General features: G+C 36.0%; 1 protein-coding gene and 1 long non-coding RNA gene across 3 annotated transcripts; one reads left to right on the forward strand and one right to left on the reverse strand.

The window, feature by feature from the left end:
- Window positions 1–1,840: 1,840 nt before the first annotated feature.
- LOC127831786 (uncharacterized) lies at window positions 1,841–6,831 on the forward strand. Of its 2 annotated transcripts, none has more exons than XR_008026496.1 (3): window positions 1,841–1,941; window positions 3,659–3,776; window positions 6,297–6,831. It is a non-coding gene; the product is annotated as an uncharacterized LOC127831786 (long non-coding RNA). The 2 variants fall into 2 exon arrangements; XR_008026495.1 differs by lacking the exon at window positions 1,841–1,941 and adding an exon at window positions 1,992–2,165.
- A 4,893-nt stretch (window positions 6,832–11,724) lies between these two features.
- On the reverse strand, window positions 11,725–23,381 carry LOC127831094 (mucin-2-like). Its single transcript, XM_052356083.1, has 4 exons — window positions 23,235–23,381; window positions 14,100–14,385; window positions 13,324–13,729; window positions 11,725–11,740 (listed from the first exon to the last, which is right to left on the reverse strand). Exons 1-4 carry the CDS (start codon window positions 23,379–23,381, stop codon window positions 11,725–11,727), a joined length of 855 nt encoding a protein of 284 aa, XP_052212043.1.
- Between the last annotated feature and the right edge of the window lie 6 nt (window positions 23,382–23,387).

Below are 23,387 nucleotides of genomic sequence, written 5' to 3' on the forward strand. Positions count from 1 at the left end.
AGCACAAATCTTCTGCGCAAGTGTCGTGAAGATCGGAAGATAGATGTGGCCTCAAGTGTAAACAAGGTTTTACTATAGCCATATAAGGAAAAATGCCCCGCCCCCTGGCGGCCATGTTTTTCAACCAACCGGCATCATTTTTTGAACTCGTCCAAGATATAATTGGGATGAATCTACTGACCAAGTTTCATAAAGATCAGACCATTAATGTGGCCTCTACAGTGTAAACAAGATTTTACTATAGCCATATAAGGAAAAATGCCCCGACCCTTGGCAGCCATGTTTCAAGCAAACGTAACCATTTCGTAACCATTTTCGAATTCATCCAAGATATCATTGCGACCAATCTTCTGACCAAATTTCCTGAAGATTGGACAATAAATGAGCCCTCTATAGAGTTAACAAGGCAAATGTTGACGCCGCACAACGGACAAAAGGCGATCACAAAAGCCCACCATGAGCACGTTGTGCTTAGTTGAGCTAAAAAATATGTGCCGACCTACCTACTTTATTCGAGTTTTTAGTGGAAACAGACAACTGATTTTTTTCTAATGAGGAACATTTCCCTCCTGCTGTCGTCTGTTTTGTCTCAACGTTTCTTGTGTTCATCGTTTTCTTGTAACCTCCAAATAATATCCACAAATACGACATATCTTTTTAAGCTTCAAACCTAAAAAAAATATCGGATTAATAGAAACAACTGTATTGCAAGGTATAATTTATTTGAACACCTTAATTGAACTAAAATTGCTGATGGCCAATCATTTTTACACTAATAAAACAGCCATTTTATGATTTACCAACAGCTTTTTTGTGCACGCATTTCAAATTCACGTATGTATTAAGTCTACGTATAAATATCACCTCGTTTGTATAAAGGTAACACAAATAATCATTCTTGTTTCAACTTTTTTCTGTACTTCTAGTCCGTTACAAATCGAGTTTTACGATTCTGTTTGCATAAGTCATATTAAGGCCGAAAGATGTTTTTGTTTCTATGTAATCACTAGAAACGTGTCATAACACTGATACCCCCACCCCACCACAACGCATTTACGCACACGTACAAATCCACCATATATTGTACTGCGAAAAAGTGCCGAATCCTATCGCTATCAATATTCCTCCCATACCATAAGCTTCAAAGCAGTGCAAGTGTGACAAAATCCACAAAGCGATAAGAGGACTTAAAACACAAGGTTTTGAAACGATATATTATTAAGTGGAAAAATAGAAAAAGGACCACAATCCGACCAAAACTAGTCAAAGACAATTTTTCATTAAGACTCCACATTAGAGAAATTAAAATGTGAACATTTTACCGAGATCCACTCTGTGGTGACAGATTAGTAAATCATACAATTTATTTATAAGTGTAAAATACAACGTGATATACTTCTACCAAAATAATTGACTGACGAATGATCGGACGGACTATATATATTATATGCCTCACTTTGGGGTCTTTTTAAAAAAAAATACATTGAACAATGACAGACATTAAAGTCACAATTTTATCATTTTAAAAACTGATTCATTTATCACAACTTACGACTGAACTTCAATCCAGTGGAGAAAGCTGAATGAATTTAATCATGGGCGCCACCTCCTTTGAGTGATAAATGAGCCAATGCTACTTCCGAGGTGGCGTTAAGGACCGGATGTTATTAAATGTCACGGATAATTCTATATAGTGAGCTAGTTCTATATGTTTTCAACAGAGTTCGCATTATTATTTTTAATCGGGCAATGCAATGCGATTCAGCGAAGATTTGTTCATCCACACATGTAAATTAAGGACCTTAGTGTGTAAACACAGTAAATATCATGACAAACTAATTGTTGGCGTCGGGTCTCACTAAAACGCTTACGGAATTTGCATACAATATAGATAACGTTGAAAACTGCATACGATATGAACAAAGAAGGAAATTGCAGACGGTAATCGCTGTCCGTTATTATGGTGTTTATTATGGTTTAGTTATTTTAATATTATTTTTTGATGTTAAAAATACACGATGGATACTTAAATATTGATGTTTACCTTTTTTATTTTGATATTTTATGGTGTAGATTAACCTAAGTTAATATAACAATCAAAACAGTAGGGCATGGAATGGCAGATCAACATAAATTTTCGGATAAACTTTCTGGATTTTGCCAAGGTATATTTTTTCATAGATTTTCAGTTTGTTTGCTTCAAGAAGTAGTATGTGGATAAAACATTTCCTGTAAAAAAGAATATATTTCATCAATCATAACGTGTTTATGAGACGTATTGACTCTCATAATGACGATTTTAACGGATATTTCTGTCTGTTACACAGTTGTCAAAATCTAAAACGCTTCACAATTTATCTGTCAAATCATTTCTTATTATACGATTTTAAAATGACATCAACTGTAGTGACACAGCTTTGATAAATTTTAGTGCTTATATGCTTCTCAAAGTTTTCTACTTTCACTTTATTTATTTTTAAGATGATTGTATAACTGTTGATCAATTGGGGTGTGACCCATGAATATGGAATTAGGTTGTAGAAGATACAGTCAAGTTACCATTACCGGATCATTACCCATAGAGGATCACTTTCATGTTCAAGAATGTGCTTCCCGATAAATAGTTGTCAGTTTTGGATGATATTTTGAACACAGCATTTTCAATCACATATAGAAAACAATTATAACAAAAACAAATGAATATAATTTATAACTGGCAATGTAATTGGGGCATTGTAAACAACACAGTTCATGTATCGACAGTTCAAATAGCGTGGTAGAAGCCCCCTGAGTGGTTTCGATCACGTGATCCGTTATGGCTACAACTGATCTGTTAATGCATGAATTCTGCAGCGAAAAAAAGGTATCACAAATACATTTTGCCTGCGTTTAAAAATAAGACTATATGCTGAATCAGTGAGCAAAGGTAATATTTAATCAAACTGATGTAAAAGAAGTCTCAAAACATTTATTGCTTTTCACCAGAACAACTTTATTATGCTACTGATCCGGTAATGGTAACTTGACTGTACATGTATTATAAAATTTGTGTTGCAAATCTGTGTGCAATCCTGTAATGGACTGTAAGCACTCGCAATTCTATTTGTAACACCAGAATTAACCCTTTACATGCTGGGAAATTTGTCGTCTGCTAAAATGTCGTCTGCTGAATTTCTACAATTAGCATTTCTTCGATTTTTTTTCAAAAAATACTATCAGAATAGCCAACAGTTTGGATCCAGATGAGACACCACGTTCTGTGGCGTCTCATCTGGATCTAAACTGTTTGCAAAGGCCTTCAAAATTCGGTTCCCGCACTGAAAGGATTAATGAATGCGTCAATGTCAGTTAAGTGTTCATGATCAAGTTGAAATTTAAACAGTGATGCGCAAAGATAAGTATTCATTAAAACAAATATAGAAATAAAAAATGTAGAACAACACAAATTTGGAAGTCACTTTAGAGACTATAGTTTCCAGTTTTAGACAATTTAAAGGTTGTCTGCTCATATGTTTTGGAATATTGGTAAGATTGTTACCAGATTCAATACTTGTGCGGGCATTTTTTTTATTTGTAATATATTATGTTTAAATATAATTAAAACCACACATATATATTTTGCAATAATTTTGTTAAGGCCTGTATCTTGTTGTTTCAGTGAAGAACTCCAATGATATACATGTAGGGGCATGTGTCCAAAGCTGATCCACATCATAACATACTGATTGGAAATAATGACATAGTACCAAAAGATGTGCTTACACTGTAATTAGCAGGTATGGTATGACTCACACCATGTATTGTTTACCTCATTTGTGTTTAGTATTTATTCTATTTTTAACCAGGTTTTCCGAAGGAAAAAACTGGTTATTAGATTGGCGAATGCGGGCGGGCTGGCTGGCTGGCTGGCTGGCGGGCTGGCTGGCTGGCTGGCGGGCTGGCGGAATAAGCTTGTCCGGGCCATAACTATGTCGTTCATTGTCAGATTTTAAAATCATTTGGCACATTTGTTCACCATCATTGGACGGTGTGTCGCGCGAAATAATTACGTCGATATCTCCAAGGTCAAGGTCACACTTTGAGTTCAAAGGTCAAAAATGGCCATAAATGAGCTTGTCCGAGCCATAACTATGTCGTTCATCGTCAGATTTTAAAATCATTTGGCACATTTGTTCACTATCATTGGACGGTGTGTCGCGCGAAATAATTACGTCGATATCTCCAAGGTCAAGGTCACACTTCAGGGCTTTTTTTCCTGACTTTGTGAAGCGGCCCTGGCCCCTCACTTTGTGAAAAAATGAGTCGCGAACTTTTCAAAATTGTGAAAAATTGAGTCGCGAACTTCTTAAAATTGTGAAAAAACGAGTCGCGAACTTATTTAAATTAAATTATTCAAAGTTCAATGCATTAGCATAGCTAAAGCATGTTAAACACTTAAATATTATCAAAATTTCCTTAAATAATGCAATAAAGGCATATTTTCCTTCTATGAATACTGTATTTGATACAATAACAACAAATATACATGTATCTGATTTGCAAAAAATTATTCATGTACCAAATGCAACTAAAATACCTGGTCCCAACAATTCTTTACCACAGGAATTACATTTATAAACATAGAACATTTCAAGGGCACATAACTCAGACATGTTCTGGACTTTACAGCTTTAGAACTCTGTTCTTTTTACTCTTGAAAATGTCAATAATTCTCTCAAAATCTGAAGAGGAAAATTCCTTCTTCATGATAATTTTCATGTTCTGTGAGCCTGACCCTCGCCAGTGCATGATGATCTCCCTGGGAGGTTGTCATTTGATCTGAAACATTAGGTATACATTGAAAAACAATACTTTTGTAAGAAATGTAAACAAGTTATTTTATTTTTCACATTTTTTCACAAAGCATAAATAGACTACATACAAAGTTTGAATCATGAATATGTGTCATGAATATGCATTTAAATGAAAAAAATATATATGAAAAAACCACATTATTACATGTACTTTAACCAAGATTTCCAATCGTAAACAGATACGAATAACAAGTCTCGGTCATCAATACTAGGGGCCGTTTTGACTAGGGGCCGTTTTGACTAGCTTCCATCAATACATAAGCCGCGGCAGATACTTTCACTTTTATCAAATGACTTTCCTTATAATGTTATCAATGTGCATGTTTCAAATCTTACCCTTCTGTAGAAAGCTTTTGTTTCTTTACTGTTATCCCAAATTTAAATAAATCGGGATTATTTTGCGTTTTTTTTTTAATTTTCTTCGTGTAGTAGAGAGCGTTCGGCGTCGCCATTTTTTAAAGTTACGTTGCTGGGCAGAGCTTTTACTATTTACGCCGGTTTCACCGGTTACACAACACTTTAAAATCGATTAAAACAAGCAAACATCGGTAACGCGAGTCGACAGTTTTTCGCGAATTCGGAATTAAAAACGAGGTTATGAAACTTATATTTCTGTTCCGAAATGGCCGTTTTTGACAGTTTTGAGCACAAAAAGTCCGTTTTTCACGATTTAAAACGGCCGTTTTTGTAAATATTCACGGCCATGTCAGGTTTGTGAATTGGCCGTGTCAAAATTGTGAAATGTCCGTCCACGGACAATCGCAAAGAAGGAAAAAAAGCCCTGCACTTTGAGTTCAAAGGTCAAAAATGGCCATAAATGAGCTTGTCCTGGCCATAACTATGTCATTCATTGTGAGATTTGAAAATCATTTGGCACATTTGTTCACCATCATTTGTCCCACGAAAGAATCACGTCAATATCTCCAATGTCAAGGTCGCCACGACTAAAAATAGATTTAAAAAAAAAAAACTTACAAAGGGGGTTAATTTTTTTTGGTCATTTCAAAAGTTCAGTTTGAGTTTTCTCCCTTTATCAGATTTTTTTTTCACAATGAAAACCTGGTTTTGTGACAATTTTGTCCCTTGTTTTCATTTGTAAAACAACATATGATTTATTGATTATCTTATCCGTGGCATGCGGATGTTTAGATAAAAACTAACAGAATTTATTAAACAAAAATGCCTTAGCTCTTTTCACTATGCATATCTGGAGGGAACAGAAATAAATTATGTACAAAACAAAAATCTTATTTTCATGTTGATAACAGTGTATCATTTGATTAATAATGTGTTGTGTTATTTTTACAAATATTAAGTTCAATAAGAAAAACAACAATGAAGGGAAAAATAACATGTGGTTACCACTGTATTGATGTATTATTGATGTGTTTGTGGAACGTTGCAGTCATAATTATCAGTCATTGTTATATATTTTCATTGCAGATCTTCACAAATGAACCTGGCAGATCCTGGTGCAACCTTACCTTACCATGTTTACATCTAACCGTCAGTTTGAGCTGTGTGTGGGTGGTAACACGGACTATATACATGTATTGCCCAGTAATTGTCTTGTGATGGACCTTTTTAACATATCAAGTATTTAATTGAAGACTTTAGAGGTCAGATTTCATCAAAGAATTTAAAAATAAAGTTTTATTTGTAAGGGTGAATATGTGGTTATAATGGCATTGATGTATATCTTGTGTCTGTTTTTTAATCAGCCTTTCATCCATAATTATGAATATTAAGCATGATAAAGTATTTTAAGGGAATATACTGTAGAAATGTTATGTTGTTTCTGCACAAGCATTTGAATACAAGAAATTCTATGCTCACTCAGCACTGTTTACACATTGTCAATAAATTTGCTTGTTTTAGTTTCCAAATCTGTCTGTCTCTAGCTCCCTGTGAATAATGTACTTTTTTACATTGCATCCATTGATTTTAAATGGGGTGTATTATGCACATGTCACACTTTTTTACAAAAACATCAAGGTCAAAGGTAAAATATATGGGTCAAAATCATAACTTTTGCAATATTGAAGATATCAACTTGATATTTGGCATGCATGTGTACCTCATGGAGCTGCACATTTTGAGTTTGCGAAATCGGTGTTAAAGACTAAACATGACAAGTGTCGCAAATTCGTCCCCACCTGGGAATTCAGAGCTAAAATTTCAGATTATAATGTGTCAAATTTTACACTTGTATAATGATGAAGTCATCTCTTGACAAGATGGTGCTGTCCTGATCTCGTGCCAAGCCACAAATGATTCTTGTTTTGGTTCAAAGCAACATATAAACGAAGATTTTTTTAATGTACTTTGTTTTAAATTCTGTTCTTTGAAAAATGCATAAGTCATCAACTATTGTAATTTTATGAAAATATTACTTTAATTTTGGTTAATGCAGTTATTGATTGAAAGTGTTTTAACGCATACGATCTAGATAACGTTCGCGAACCACAATAGAAACGTTCGTTGAGTTCACGTTTAAACGCGACGGTCACGTTCTTACAGTGGGTATTATTTGTTGATCTTACTTACTTTATCGACCATTTGTCATTTAACAGTATGAACACACGATCAATCAAAGTAAAATTACATGTAAGCGATCGTTTTTTTCCGTTTAAGTTTCAAACATTGGCTCGAAAAAGTGTGTGCAAAGGCTCATTATTAACAATAAAGATAACTTAATAATAAGCTGTAAAAACAACAAGCAACAGTTTATGGGATTTAAGTATTAGTCTTATTAAAATATACGGTCAGTACAAACATATATTGTAATATATGCTACTAACAATCGTTAAGTATAAACTGTAAGCAAACATCAACAATAACAATAACAGTTAGAGTATAAATATAGGTGAATGGAACAAGTGAAAATCATTTAATTGTCTTATGAAAATTATTAGCACAATGTTCTGGTATTTTCTTTGTGCTGTCGCATTCTTGTAGTTTGACGAAATCTCGTGACACAACTGGAATGGCACGACAGCAACACATGGGTTTGACTGCAAAACATAACAGAAACGCGCGAGTACAAGTGTAACAAATGACAGTGTTTTAACAAGTTTGTATTTCTCCTTACCATTACTTCGTTACTATGGGAAAAAAAAATTTCCCAAAACTGTACAGAACAAGAATTTACGCAGAATTACGACTTCAGTATAACTTGATGTCATGATACAATTAAGTATAAAAATATACTGAAACAATATTGACATTCCTTGAAACATCCTTATTATGTACAAATGCATACTGGTACGCCCTGCTCTAGATATTTTGAGTTCGACTACTGGATAGATATAGATACACAGAGGTTAGTAAGGAAATGCATTAACAGTTATATTGCACAACTATTAAATTATAAGTCAGATGTTATGTACACTAGCCTGTAGTGCAGGACGTTGGCGAGTCGGCTTACGGCATAATACCGAAGGCAACCGGTCACCGAAATCCTGCTATGTGATAGGATTGTACTTATATTTTGTATAAGTATATAGATCGCGCGTGTATAAGTATATAGATCGCGCGTGTATAAGTATGTAGATCGCGCGATTTTTTGGTATTTTTTATTTGCTGGCGCTAGACTGATGTGGTCGTTTTAAAATGATGTTTTTATGTTTACGGTGACAATTATTTAGTCGGTATTAGATTAATTGGAGGCGGTCGGTATGTCAGTTGAGCAGTCAGTTACATTGCACTTAATGCAAACAAAAACTTTATCATTCATTGACACATCCAATGGTATTTTTATACACGATCTATGATACCAAGAAGGACATCGGTCGCACTGAATCATATTGTCAACGCATTCGGGAAGATTACACAAACAGTAGTTATTTATCCGTTCGCGTTTCACATGAAGCATACTACGTTTACTTAACGTTTTTTGGGTGACCGGAAAAAGAGATATCTCTTCTTGCTCAAAGCAGTGCATCAAGTGCGATCTCATTTTAGAAGAATCAAAAATTATTTCGAATTCCAATCGCTTATTGAGGCAATACTGGGTAGCAAAGGCAATGGCATAAACTCCACAATCAACGTTATTGTTTTGTTTCATCACGGTCGGAATTGTGATATCAATGTATTCTTTGCCTTTACCATATAATACTGAAAGTTGTATTTGAAGGCCATGTGGTATTAATCTGTCTCTAGAACGATCGTTACCTAAGCTGTCCAATAGAAATATTTGATTATCATGCAAAATCGACACGACCCAATGGTAATTATGGGTGTAGTGACTTTGGCAAGCAGGCTGTGTTACTGGTTCCATTAATTTTCCACATGCCAATGACTCTTATCTTCGGACAACATAGGTACGGATTCAGATAACTGAAGCCCATTTATAACACCATTTGCCTTGCGTCTCAATAAGATATGCGCGGCTTCTATGTGACTTGAATATAATTGATCATTTGATATTAAAGCGTCTTTGTCTGACATCCTAAGGCATAAAGATTTTATCCAGTCTTTGTTTGTGACAGTAGTGATTTTATCATGAGATTCAGTATGTGAATAACGTTCTACATCAATAGGCAAATTCATACGTGTTTGCATTTGTAATAATGTATGCGCGGCGTCTATGTGATCTGAATTCAAAGCCTTATTTGAAAATAATTCGTTGTTGTCTGCGCTATTTTGCAAACGGTCCTCGCAAATGGACGCATGGTTTTCCTGATCAAATGCAGACTGTAAAGAAGATTTTATAACTTTCTGTATTTTTGTAGTTGCTGGTTCGCAAAAGTTTAATTTACGTTTGTTGTCCGGCAAAGGCGTCGATACTGAAATGTTTTTAGTTTGAACATTCGAATTACATATATTAGCGTGAGAGTCGTCATCGCGAATGCATTCTAACTCGTTTTCAAACAGTGGTGAACTAGCTTTTGGTAAATTGGGATTCGACTTAAGAATGGACTTGGGTGTTAAGACGTCAACTCGCAGTTTCTTTTTCGCAATGTCGCCATTTAAGTTAGCACCAAAGGATGCATTCGGATTGCTTAATGTTGTTTCAGTTGGTTGGCTAATGTTAACATTATTTAAAATTGAGTCGGGAGCTGCATTTACCAAAGTGACATTATCAAGATCTCCCTTCCTGCCGCGTTTTGTACCACATTTTCTCATGTGTTTCGGCCGACAATTTTTTCTGAGCTGAGTTAAATTATATACTTTTTTGTCTTCTGGAATAGACATTCCTATAGAGAGCATAGCGGCAATTATATGATAGCATCGCGTCGTTGCAGGGCATGAACATAATTCTTTTGGGAAAATTGTGACCGAATATTTGCGATCCTTACTACCCGTAACCATAAAGGCCCCCATTTCTGGTACAAGTTGAATGCCCCTATCATTAATGGTTTGAATGGCCATGGCACGTTGGGTTTTCAGCGCATTGTTAACGTTTGTTTTGGTACTTTTTTCGTCATGATTATCATTGACATCACAGCTTTTGAACGTTTGTTCAGACTTTTCCTTTGAGTCAATTAATGCAGCTAATTCGGAATTTACAAATTTGATCAATTTATCAGGATGACACACGTTTTTAGGTAACATTACTGTTTCCGGGTCGCGTTTTGCGTAATGAAAATTGGACAACAAACTCCATTCGCTTTCACCACAAAAGGCTTTTATAACAAGTAATTTCCTTGAAGATAATGTAAGTATATAACAATTTCGTCTATACGTTTTTCTTTATATTCGACAAGTCGTTTTAGTTTTGCATTTAAACTCTCAACTACATTATTTGTTACGCCTGAATATGAATTGTACATTCCTAGTGGTTCTAATATCCATCGACCCGCATTTTTCTTAATTGGTTCCAATAGATTTTGATCAAAATACGTAACGAACGCTTCACTCCATTTCTGCTTCATACTTAAATACTTCCGTTCAAATGTTTCGACCGATTCAGAATGTAGTAATTCACGAACTTGCATATCGTAAACACGTTTGTCATCGGTTGTACCCCCATGCTTATTTATCCAAAATTTATGTCGTTCAAAATATGGTTCCAACAGATAAGTACATTGCAATTCGCGAGTTGCTGTTCGAAGGCATTAATTATACCTGTTTCGCGGTCAGTTATGACAGTGACAGCTCTTTGTCCTAGTTTCGGCATTTTCTCGCGCAGAATGGAAATAAATTGCTCATGACATATTTGCAATTTTCTTTCATGAAGCATGAATGCTATCGGCAGTGTTGGTTTATTTGTAAACATTGGATGTCGAATCACTAAGGTCGAAACATAAAAAATTCCCTAGATTAAAGGTAGTATCGTAGTAGAATTCTACTGAAACGTCCGGCACGCGAAGTAATCGGTTAACTTCGTCAAATGTTCCAGCGTTGCCTATTACGACTTCTAAATTTGGAGTAGTTTTTATGCTAAGAATGTAATTTTCTAGCTGGTCAACCAACAAATGCAACCCATACAGTCAGTGAATCATGCGATAATTTAGCTTCTTTACGAAGTTTAGATTGTATGTTATGGATTTGCTTGTCATTTCTCGGCACGCTTACGCCCAGCAAATTAGATTCCGGTGATTTCTGACTTTTTATCATGTCATTTAAATGCTTTGGTTTGTCGGTTAAACCAAATTCTCGTATTTCCTGCAAAACGGATGGTTTTGTACGTTTGTATTCGCGATCATTTCGTTTCCGGTTTCCGTGCGATAGTCCCAAATAAGCGTCGCTCTGGCCGTAATACATAATTACCGTCTTTTGATTATAGTCAGTATTTGTGAACCTGAAAACGTGTTTTATAAATCTGGTATCATCGACGCCTTTGTTGGATATTTTAAAAAATCGCTTTTCAATTCGTTTGCCGTTCACCGTGAAAGATCTATAACCATATTGTCGCCAAGTGTAGCCATCAGATTTCCAATCGTCTGCAAGATTAGATTTCCCAGAATCACTGTATAAATATACTGAACCTCCACTTGGTCTATATGGGGGCTCATATGAAACGCTTATGTTTTGTTCAAGTATATCTGCTGCTTCTGTGTCAGTTAAAATGCGTTCGGTTTTCGAAAACAGAATTGCCCCGGAACCGCCTCCATACAGTTTATTATTGTTATCCATTACTTCGGAGCCTTTAATTATAGTTTCAGTAGAATATGCACATTTACTGTTGGTTGTGATTTTCTTTGTTGATGTTGAATTGGGTGTGGTGGTGGTGGGTGTTGGCATCTTGATGGTGATGCATGAAGCGGGTGTTGGCTGCTTGGTGGTGGTGAGTGTTGTCTGCTTGTTGGTGGTGGATGAAGTGGGTGTTGTCTGCTTGATGGTGATGGATGAAGTGGGTGTTGGCTGCTTGGTGGTGGTGGGTGTTTTCTGCTTGGTGGTGGTGGATGAAGTGGATGTTGGCTGCTTTTTGGTGATGGATGAAGTGGGTGTTGGCTGCTTTTTGGTGATGGATGAAGTGGGTGTTGTCTGCTTGGTGGTGGTGGATGAAGTGGGCGTTGTCTGCTTGATGGTGATGGATGGAGTGGGTGTTGGCTGCTTTTTGGTGGCGGGTGGTAGCTGCTTGGTGGTGGTGGATGAAGTGGGTGTTGGCTGCTTGGTGGTGGTGGGTGTTGGCTGCTTGGTGGTGATGGATGAACTGGGTGTTGTCTGCTTGATGGTGATGGATGAAGTGGGTGTTGGCTGCTTTTTGGTGGTGGATGAAGTGGGTGTTGTCTGCTTGATGGTGATGGGTGCAGTGGGTGTTGGCTGCTTTTTGGTGGTGGGTGTTGGCTGCTTGGTGGTGGATGAAGTGGATGTTGGCTGCTTTTTGGTGATGGATGAAGTGGGTGTTGTCTGCTTGATGGTGATGGATGAACTGGGTGTTGTCTGTTTGATGGTGATGGGTGGAGTGGGTGTTGGCTGCTTTTTGGTGGTGGGTGTTGGCTGCTTGGTGGTGGTGGATGAAGTGGGTGTTGTCTGCTTGATGGTTATGGATGGAGTGGGTGTTGGCTGCTTTTTGGTGGTGGGTGTTGGCTGCTTGGTGGTGGTGGAGGAAGTGGATGTTGGCTGCTTTTTGGTGATGGATGAAGTGGGTGTTGTCTGCTTGGTGGTGATGGATGAAGTGGGTGTTGGCTGCTTGGTAGTGGTGATGGATGGAGTGGATGTTGGCTGCTTTTTGGTGATGGATGAAGTGGGTGTTGTCTGCTTGGTGGTGATGGATGGAGTGGGTGTTGGCTGCTTTTTGGTGGTGGGTGTTGGCTGCTTGGTGGTGGTGGATGAAGTGGATGTTGGCTGCTTTTTGGTGATGGATGAAGTGGGTGTTGTCTGCTTGGTGGTGATGGATGAAGTGGGTGGTGTCTGCTTGGTGGTGATGGATGAAGTGGGTGTTGTCTGCTTGGTGGTGGTGGATGAAGTGGGTGTTGTCTGCTTGGTGGTGGTGGATGAAGTGGGTGTTGTCTGCTTGATGGTGATGGATGAAGTGGGTGTTGTCTGCTTTATGGTGATGGATGAAGTGGGTGTTGTCTGCTTGATTGTGATGGATGGAGTGGGTGTTGTCTGCTTGGTGGTGGTGGGTGTTGGCTGCTTGGTGGTGGTGGATGAAGTGGATGTTGGCTGCTTGGTGGTTGTGGGTGTTGGCTGCTTGGTGGTGGTGGATGAAGTGGATGTTGGCTGCTTGGTGGTTGTGGGTGTTGGCTGCTTGGTGGTGGTGAATATAGGTGGCTTGTTTGTGGTGGATGTAGGCCGAGATGTTGTAAGCATTAATACTTCACTGTACAGTAGTGCGGTGTTTATGCAGTGCGGTTCAGGAGATGACGGTGTGGCTTCCGAAGCTCTGGGGCTGTAGACCGCATCGTACATATTGCGGCACACCTCCTCGGTGCCGTCAAAACTGAGGTGAAGCCCATCCCGGCTGAGGAGGCGTCGGTTTGGACCTGATAAAGAAAACAAAAATGTGCATTTCTTCCTTTTGTGCATGCATGTAAAAGCGGTTCGATCATAATAACATCTTACAAAAAGTTACTATTTTGTATTATATTACCTTTGTCACAGAAAATACATTGTATTTACACGAGTACACGTCTTGCGATGAACACATGAACAATTTAGACTATCGATTTAATTAAATAGTATCGAAGAAGAGGTACGCACAATCATTTGAGGCATTTGTTCAAGTAACTGTCGTGAATATAGAAGCGTACTTTAAGACGCCAACTTTGATCATGGCAAATTAACGCAATATTTATAATCCAAGCACAATCATTAACAAAAAGTATCATTTTAATTTATTGTTCGGCTGCTTACCATGCAAATCATAAAATCGCGGATGTCGCACTGGCTGTAACCAGGAGCATGACAACGCTTCTATCTCCTGATTGACGGCCTCCGCATCTCTGTTCCAGCGACAGATGAAGTCCCGCGTGAGGGACCCGTCGAACCGATTCTCGCACCGAGGCAACACGTGCGAAACAAAAACTGTGGCACTCGGTGACAGGTCCCGGACGTGACGGCACAATGATTCAATCGCACGACCTATGTCGCCGGGACTTTTCCTGCCGATGTCGTTTGCCCCCGTCATAATAATTACGCTCTGAAAACATATATATTAAAACTTTAATGAACTGTTGCGTAGCCTTAAACCACCACATGTGGAAGGCATTTGAACGATGGTATTAAAAGTATAGAGCCGATTGGTCCAAAATGATGGCGGAAATCAATTTCGTGACAATAAACACAACGCACGAGTCTTTTTCTGATTATTTGATGTTTTGTTTACCAACCTACAACTGAATGCTCGAGTACGCAAGTGCATAGAAATATAAATTGTATCAAGATTATCACTTTTGTTGAAATTATGATCAGTTTACGTCGTATTTGCTCAATCAGAATTTAATATTATAAGTCGTATAGTCTGTGTAATTTACGTCATCAACAATGCCACCACAACCATTTAAGCGATTCTAATTGAGATCGAATTATTAAACAAATTTGATTACAAACCAACACTCGTTCAGTCATTAAATCATTACTTGTAGTATTTATCAAATTATTTTACAAACGCGCACTACGGTATGTTTAAAAAAGTAATAAGAAGCGTTTGAGATCGCAATACTTGTTAGCATCTGTAAATGATTAAGATGATGATACACTATTTGTATTTCATATCCTATGCCTATAGGACGAGAATATTTTGAAAATTTTCACAAAATAGGCCTTATATAATCCTATGTTATATTTTGTGACCCCCGGGGCAGGGTTAAATTTGACCCCAGGGGCATAATTTGAAGAAATTTGGTAGAGGACTATTACATGTCTCTACATACCAAATTTGATAGACCTAGGCCCAATGGTTAGGGACGAGTAGATTTTGATAGTTTTCACAAAATAGGCCTTATATTAGCATATGTTCAATTTTGTGACCCCCGGGGCAGGGTCCAATTTGACCCCAGGGGCAAAATTTGAAGACATTTGGTAAAGGACTATAAGATGTCTCTACATACCAAATTTGATAGCCCTAGGCCCAATGATTATGGACGAGAAGATTTTGAAAGTTTTCACAAAATAGGCCTTAAATAAGCAAGTTTTCATTTTTTGCGAGCCCCGGGGCAGGGTCAATTTGACTGCGTTTTAGAAGTTTCAACGTTGAAATGTGACGTTTCGGAAAGCTTACATATTATGAAAAGACGTTTTTGTATGTTGCCGTGTGTGTTTTAACAAATATAATTTTACGATCATTGCTTGATAGCATTGTAATTATTTTAGTGCAGTCAGACGCAGTAGCCGCCGAAACGTACACCTACTACGTTTGTTAAGTGAAATGTCTGTGCGCCGTAATTTTGCTAGATTTCGGATAACGTCTTCCTTATGAACTGCATAATGTTACAACTTTGATAAAAATCTTTAATACTCAATTCACCATTATTGTTGAGTTAATCATAACGCTAAAACGGACTAACTAATGTACATGGAGAAAGTAAATAAAAAACATTTTCTGGAGCAAGAAGTTGAAAAACAAAACATTACATATCAATTTGACTTCAATTGCAACCAAATTTAGGTTCGATGATGACAGCCAGATATTGCTCTCTAGTAATTGAATGTTTGAAAAATTCGTTAGAGCAGTATCATGCGAACATGGATCTTATTTAATTGTTGTTCCCTCTTTGAACTTATGTTGTCTGTCGACTTTTAGAATAATGTGTCAGTAATAAATGTATTGCTTCAGATTCACAAGCTTTTTTTTAAGAAATGAAATATGCAAATGTATCATATATATATATTTCTGTTTCTTAAATGTATCTTATTTATTTGTGACTACGTGCTTATTTTTTTGAAAAAAATGAGAGATTCAAATGTGTCTTATTTATCTTTTATCCATGTCTTAAATGTGTATTATTTATATAAGACTACATTCTATACTGCCAGTGTCATGCGAAAATGGATCTTATTTCTTAATATCCACCTTCACTCTTTATTCTTTATTAGCACCGTCTTTAATTAGGCTATCACTATTTAAAGAACAGATTACTGTGAAATTAATAAAAATGTGCAACGGTGATATTGATCCATTCTCGTTGTTAATTTTAAATGTACACAACAGTTTAGCAATAAATGAAATCAGTTATTTTGACAGTTAATCCATTTTTTTCCAGTACGGTAGCCAGGTGCCTGTGTATTGAGCTGACAAGATAGGGATCATCACAGCAGGTTGCTAACACACAGTGTAGACTTCCCCTGTTTTATTATTGTATTTGTTATTTACCTGATTGGAATAAATGAAGTGTATTCAATCGGGTCTGCTGGCGTTATGTTCAATGTCATTTTATGTGAAAAGCTGGGTTTCGGACAGAATTTCAATCGTTTTGCTTTTATACACAATTTTTGAAATAATGAATATATTGGCGCGATGAAACATGATTTATAAATCAAGCTGACAGAATAGTTTCAGTTCTTAATTATGTGTACGGTAATTTAATTCCCATCTCTCGCTTAACTTAACGTTCAATGGCACGCGCACTTAACAAAATTATAAAACATCACGTGTTTCATTATATTCGTTTTTTATAAATTATGCACAAATATTATATGTTATAAAAAAACATTATTTTATTTTTTTACTCAACCAGAAAGAAATAATAAAACATGATTATATATAAAGCGCTTTACTTTTGCAAAATGCTACATTAAATAAGGAAATATCGTATTGTTTTTGTTACGTACTTGATATATTTATAGAAAAGGCAGTTTTTTGTAATACAAGATCGGAATTTGACCTTTAATTTGATGCAATCCACACAAAAAAAATCAGCGGCCAAGCGCTCGGCCGCTGATGGTGTATGGTAATATATACAATTATGATAATAAACAGTAGCAGACAACAGGCATCTGGTTGATAAGAAGAACTGATATATTTATTGGACGTAAATAACATCACCAACTAAAAATGTTTTGAAATAATAAATTGCCCAGAATAATTGTATAACATTATTCATCTAGCGGCCAAGTGCATTAATCTGTTTTACTGTTTAGTAATACCATCCTTTTAAAACTGATAACGGAAATAAAGAAATATCGTGTTTTTTGTTAAGTGTACGTGCTTGAATTAATTATTGTATTACATGTGCCGCATTTAAAGATACTACATCCGCACATCAGACCAAGATAGATATATTTGACATAAGACCACACCACAGTGAGGCGTTATGCGAGACAGTAACGATAAGGGTGATAGGTGACATTGACGCACAGACTGAACAAAGTTCATGTTATGTTATGTACGAACGAAAGGCCGCACGAACGTACAGACCGACGGACGAAGGAACGAAAGGACGGACGTACGAAGGAACGAACGAACGGACGGATTAGCGAATTGACGAATGAACAGACGGACGGATGAACGAAGAAGGGACGGACGGACGAAGGAACAGACGAACAGACGCATGAACGAACGGACGGACGAACGAAAGAAGGGACGGACGAACGAAGAACGGACTAACGAACGAACGGATGCACAGACGTGAGATCGAAGGAACAGACGGACCGACGGAAGAACGAACGAACGGAGAGACGAACGAAAGAAGGGACGGATGAACAAAGGAACGGACTAACAAACAAACGGACGCACGAACGAAGGAACGACGGACGAACGCAGGAACGGATGGGCGCACGAACGAAGGGTCGAACAGACGGGCGAACGAACGGACGCACTAACGAACGAAGGAACGGACGGACGCACGCACGAACAAACGGACGGACGAACAGACGAGTTCCCCATCCAGATCAGCACTAAAGGCGACCGCAGAAGTGCGTGTGCCTATTGCATTAGCACCATTGGTGTGATTTGTGAATGTTTCCTTTTCCCCCCTCAGTTTCTATTTCTTTTCCCCTGTAATATTGCTTATGTTTCTTTCCCTCAATGTGAGTGGACTTGTATAAACGTTGCATTCTGTATTAAGTTTTTTGAAATTGTAAGTTGCGTTTTGCATCTTGTATTGTCAATTTACTACGACGTCATGGCATAATGTCATGCGTAAATATATTATTTATCGGGATAGGGCTCCAATAAGGTTCGCCTTTCAGCCCAATCCTATGTCAGGTCATGTAACTTGTAAATATGTTACTTTGTCGTAATAAATAAGTTTAAACCAAATAAATTTCAACAATATAGCAAATGTATCAAAAAATATCAACAATTAACATTTTCGGTTAATCTAGTTACCCCACTTGTCACTCACTCACAGCTTCTTTCGCATATTCAGTCCATCAATCCCATTCTTACAGTAAGTCAATTAGTGAGTTCCCTCTGACTCAATATTTTCATTAGCCGAATTTACGGTAGAACACATGCATTATTTACATGCTATCAGTTTTATGGCGTTTGATGAAAAAAAGTTATAGCCAAATTATTCAATCAGTGTTACTGTAATTCAATCGCGCACTTGTAAACTCGCACTGTCAGTAAATCGCATGTTCATTCGCGAAGTGAGTCCGTCCCTCAAACATTCTTACAGTCAGTCACTCGCTTACATAAACAGTCGCGCAGTCAGTCGATCACACCGTCGAAAAGTAAATCGCATACTTAGTCAATCACTCACTGTGAAACTCAAAGAGGATGCAGAAAATCTAAATATTCATACTTAAAGAGGATGCAAAAATCTTAAAGCGTGCAACAAATGTCCTTCCTCAGACAACATATCGCAAAATCATGAATTGGCAATAGTAATTGTATAAGTGTATATAGAATGTGATAATATTGTATATGTAGTATACATGTTCTTAAACGACAAAGAACTACTTATTTTGTTATAATATAAAACTGTATCTGAAACCCCAAAATCATTTAAAAGTTACCTTACAGTAAAATACACATGAATCCCATTTCAAAAGACCCATTTTGCAATCTTCAATAGCTATGCAGTACATAGTTACATCAATAATGTACTTTACGGAGTTCACTATTGGCCCCAATCCTGTGTATTATCCCCGTTCATTGATATCCTGCTGTGGTCACAGAGCAGCGATCATTATCAGCGGTGATCAAAACTAACAGGTGCACAGGAAAAAAATGCATTAACCCAGTGGTAGGTCCGTTGAGAGCTTATGAGGATTATACACATAATGTGCATATGCTGGGGTCTGTCATTTATTGACGCTGTATTTTTAATAAATTGATACTTTATTAATTAACTCTTTTTGCTGATATATATATATAAAGGCAAATAAAAGCATTTGTAAAGTATATCAACGGTCAGGAATATGTTATACATCTTCATTCTGATTTAAATCACACAGCTTTACATTACTTTAATATTTTCATAAAATATTTGATGATATGTAAATCACGTAAGAATGCTTAAAGAATCAATATTACCATTACGTCTGATCTTCAAATTGTATTTTTGAAAACTGATCAACACGACAAGTTAATAAAGTAAGTCCGTCTCTCTTATATTAAATACATTGTAAACAAGGGGTTTTATAACAACAACAACCACAACATCATTAGTGGTATTACATAAATGGAGAATGAAATATCTATATTTCTTTATTTGCTCATTGTAAAATGAATAATTTTCTTAGAATTTTATTCCGTGTATTTAAAACATCGAATTTGGCGTGTAAACGCGTATACAAAAATCTACCAATTTTATTTTAATAGTTTGCTGACTCCTTTATCAAATAATAAATACAATCAACTGAACCAGGCGTATATTTATAGAACAGAACAGAACAGAATATATTTTAATTTGTTTCACAGGCCACATAAAACAGTACGTAAATTGTAACAGCATTTAGTTCACCAAATTTTATTTCTCAAAACAGAAGTTCGAAGTAACAACAATTACAGAATTATTTAGGGAAGGCGATCAGTGAGTTTACTTTTTGATTTTTGTAGCAGTATCAATCAGTATTTTTTTTCCATTACGGAATATATCTAAAAACAGACATTTACTTTTGTATGCTAGAAGCTTTATTGTAAGCTTTATTGCTAAAATAAATGTTGTTGTTGAATTTGATAGATCTCATGCTTGTTTATCTGTCTTCTTTAAAAACGCTGTGTCTAGTTTAGATACATATCGGGTATTAAAATAGTATAAAAATAATACAAGACACAAGATACATATCGTTGAAGGTTGTATCAAAATAAGGTACATGAAAATTACTTTTGTCACATAACTGGTAATTACTTTTACTATTACACACTAAAACTGTATATACATATATCAAATGGTAACATTTACGTTTATAATAAGTTTAATACACACAAAGTATTACATTTGCAAATTAGACCGATAAAACATTATTTCTAGTGAACCCTAAAAAACATCAATTATCACTAATTTTACGAGGAGAATAAGAGGTTAACAAGTTGCTGGTTCCCCAACGAACCCCAAACTTTATTTTGGTATTCCATGTTAAGTTTTCATCATTTTTGCTTATTACACTTAATTAGTGCTGTATATTTTGCGATCATATTATCTAAATTTAATAGTTGTAATTTGCCAACAAGTGACGAAAGAGATTATACAGAGATTTGAAAGTTGAATTTATGTCATTTGTATATTAATAAATAATTCTTATTCAATTGAATAGTAAAAACAAGTTTACGACCTATCTCACCTTCTTTTTGTCAATGTAAGTGGAAATTAATAACATTGTTTGGCCTAAATACCCATCAGAATTTCTACGAATTGTCGGAATAGTTCTATAATACAGACGTTTGTTTAATTTTAGAAAACGTTTTCTATCATAAAGAGTTGTGCACATTAGCGTTTAGCAATATTATGAACTGAAATCGATAAAACGTATAATCGTACTATTTAATCGCTTAAAAGTTTCCCTACGGTTACCTTCCCAAACTTTCGATGGGCGAGTACCCTATTTATAGTAGGGGGACCTACGTACGTTCAATCATAATACAATTTTGAAACGGATATTGCAATAGTTTTAAATCACTACACACGTGCATGTGCATGTATGTATTATACATATGAAATGCCAAAGCGTGTCAAATATACTGTATTTGTAGACTAATGACTTAGGCACCACGCCTAATGTTCAGTGTTATCGTACTATTTGCCCTTCCTAGCTGTATAATCATCACTATCATTATCACCGTGATTGATATAATCATCATTATTAGTATTATCATTATCACTATCATAATCTCACCTTTATGTTACTGACCCTATGCTGGAGATTTTTCATGTAAAACAACTCTTTTTCACAATATCTACTATGATTTATCGTATAGACTACTGTTTGTTTGATATTTGTGACATTCTCTTATAAGTTAGCTCACAAGTTATTACAAATTGTTATTGTTTTGTAAACTGTGAACACTAATAAGATACTGTTCTATTAAGTTATTATTTAATTAACTCATTTTTACATAAAAGGATAAACCAAATGCTTTACGTTCTAAAGTAGATACATGAAGATACTTTTTACCATTTCAAGTATGCCCTTATTCAATTAGTTACCATGTTTTGCTTGCCGATATACTTTGAAACTTTGAATTATATTTATTATTCCATATGAGCAACAGGAAAATGCACATTCGTAACATTTGAAATAAATATTAGCAAAAACATAATGAGCCCTGCTCTGTGAAAAGGAGTTTAAATGCATGTGCGTACAGATTCATCCCAGATTAGCCTGTGGAGTCCGCACAGTCTAATCAGGGACGACAATTTCCGCTTTTATGATATTTTTCGTTTAACGAAAGTCTCTTCTAAGCAAAAATCGAGTTTATGTGGAAAGTGTCGTCCCTAATTAGCCTGTGCGGACAGCACAATCTATTTTAGGACGACACTTTACGCACATGTACATTAAACCCCTTTTCACAGATCGGGTCTCTAGTATTTTATTAACCGGTGTATCATCATTCCAACGTTCTAATATTGATTCATTGAATAAATATATATTGACTGTCGTTTTAAACGTGCGGGGTAAGAACTATACTGCTAAAAATGTTATATTATATTATACATATATCTTATAACATAAAGCAAATTATGCTCTAACTGGAATTTAAATTCTCGTAGCTGTTCTGTTGTTTTATAGTCCTAGGTGCTCGGATTCTTACCACATATTTTTTTTAAACAAATAAATCATATTGTACGGTCATTACACACTTCCGAACAGACAGCATTATTTTGTTGACAGATAAATGTTATTGTGTGTGTGTATAAATAATGAGAAGATGTATAAGCAATGTACGTCTAACTTATTCCCGTCGGCGAGTTATATACAAAATTAATTTATGTTCTTACTTAAATAATAAATACAATGATTTACAGTTATTTATACATTTAAACTCTGTTCTTAGATACAAATCGAGTTGTTAATTAACGGCAGCATTTGTAACACATTCTAGATTATCGTCACATCAAACTGATAATTGTCGCGGAAATTGATGGACATTAATAAGCACGGGGTCTCTTAACTCGAATACTACTACTACTAATTATTATATCTTGAATGTTTGTAGTAGGCCGATTGGCTATTATTTAAGTTAATATAGTTCAACAATATATCGGGAAAAACACTCAATAGCAAAACATGCTCGGTTCTTAATACCATTTACAATCTCATAACATATTCGTTAATGTATATTTAATAAAATTGGACCGGTGAACTCTTTGTATTGTACACATTCCCGCGCCTTTTTTTTATAAATATTATAGCGCAGTAATTAACGTTGCTTAAACTCGGGTCGCCCTTAATCTCATTTATGTATTTCGAGGTTTCAATTCACAAATAAAAGCACATTTAGTTATCATAGGTGTGCGCTAACGTTTCTATCTTTTATTTTATTTTAAACGGAATCGTATATAGTATACATATGCGATATATAATTATTGTGTATTTCCAAATACATGTAAATTACAAATTCTGTATAAACAGTGACACTAATATAGTTAAAAAAATACTTACGGAAAAGAAGGGTAGCACCTCTTGGATGGCATCTTCTTTCGCGAACTCATGAGTCTTGTATCCCGGATAGGCGAATACACTGAATTCACTCTTACTGAGATAGTCGGACAAATACTTTGCCTGACTATGACCTATTACCAGAGGCATTCTTAA

The sequence above is a fragment of the Dreissena polymorpha genome, chromosome 5 (assembly GCF_020536995.1).
Source record: "Dreissena polymorpha isolate Duluth1 chromosome 5, UMN_Dpol_1.0, whole genome shotgun sequence".
NCBI lineage: Eukaryota > Metazoa > Mollusca > Bivalvia > Myida > Dreissenidae > Dreissena > Dreissena polymorpha.

Bases quoted from the DNA above. Each gene is read 5' to 3' on its own strand.
- LOC127831094 (XM_052356083.1), bottom strand. From the start codon at position 23,381: ATGCCTCTGGTAATAGGTCATAGTCAGGCAAAGTATTTGTCCGACTAT. The intron at 14,386-23,234 runs GTAAGTATTTTT...ATATGTTTTCAG, and splicing joins AGGTGCTACCCTTCTTTTCC to AGCGTAATTATTATGACGGG. The intron at 13,730-14,099 runs GTAAGCAGCCGA...TTTCTTTATCAG, and splicing joins GCGATTTTATGATTTGCATG to GTCCAAACCGACGCCTCCTC.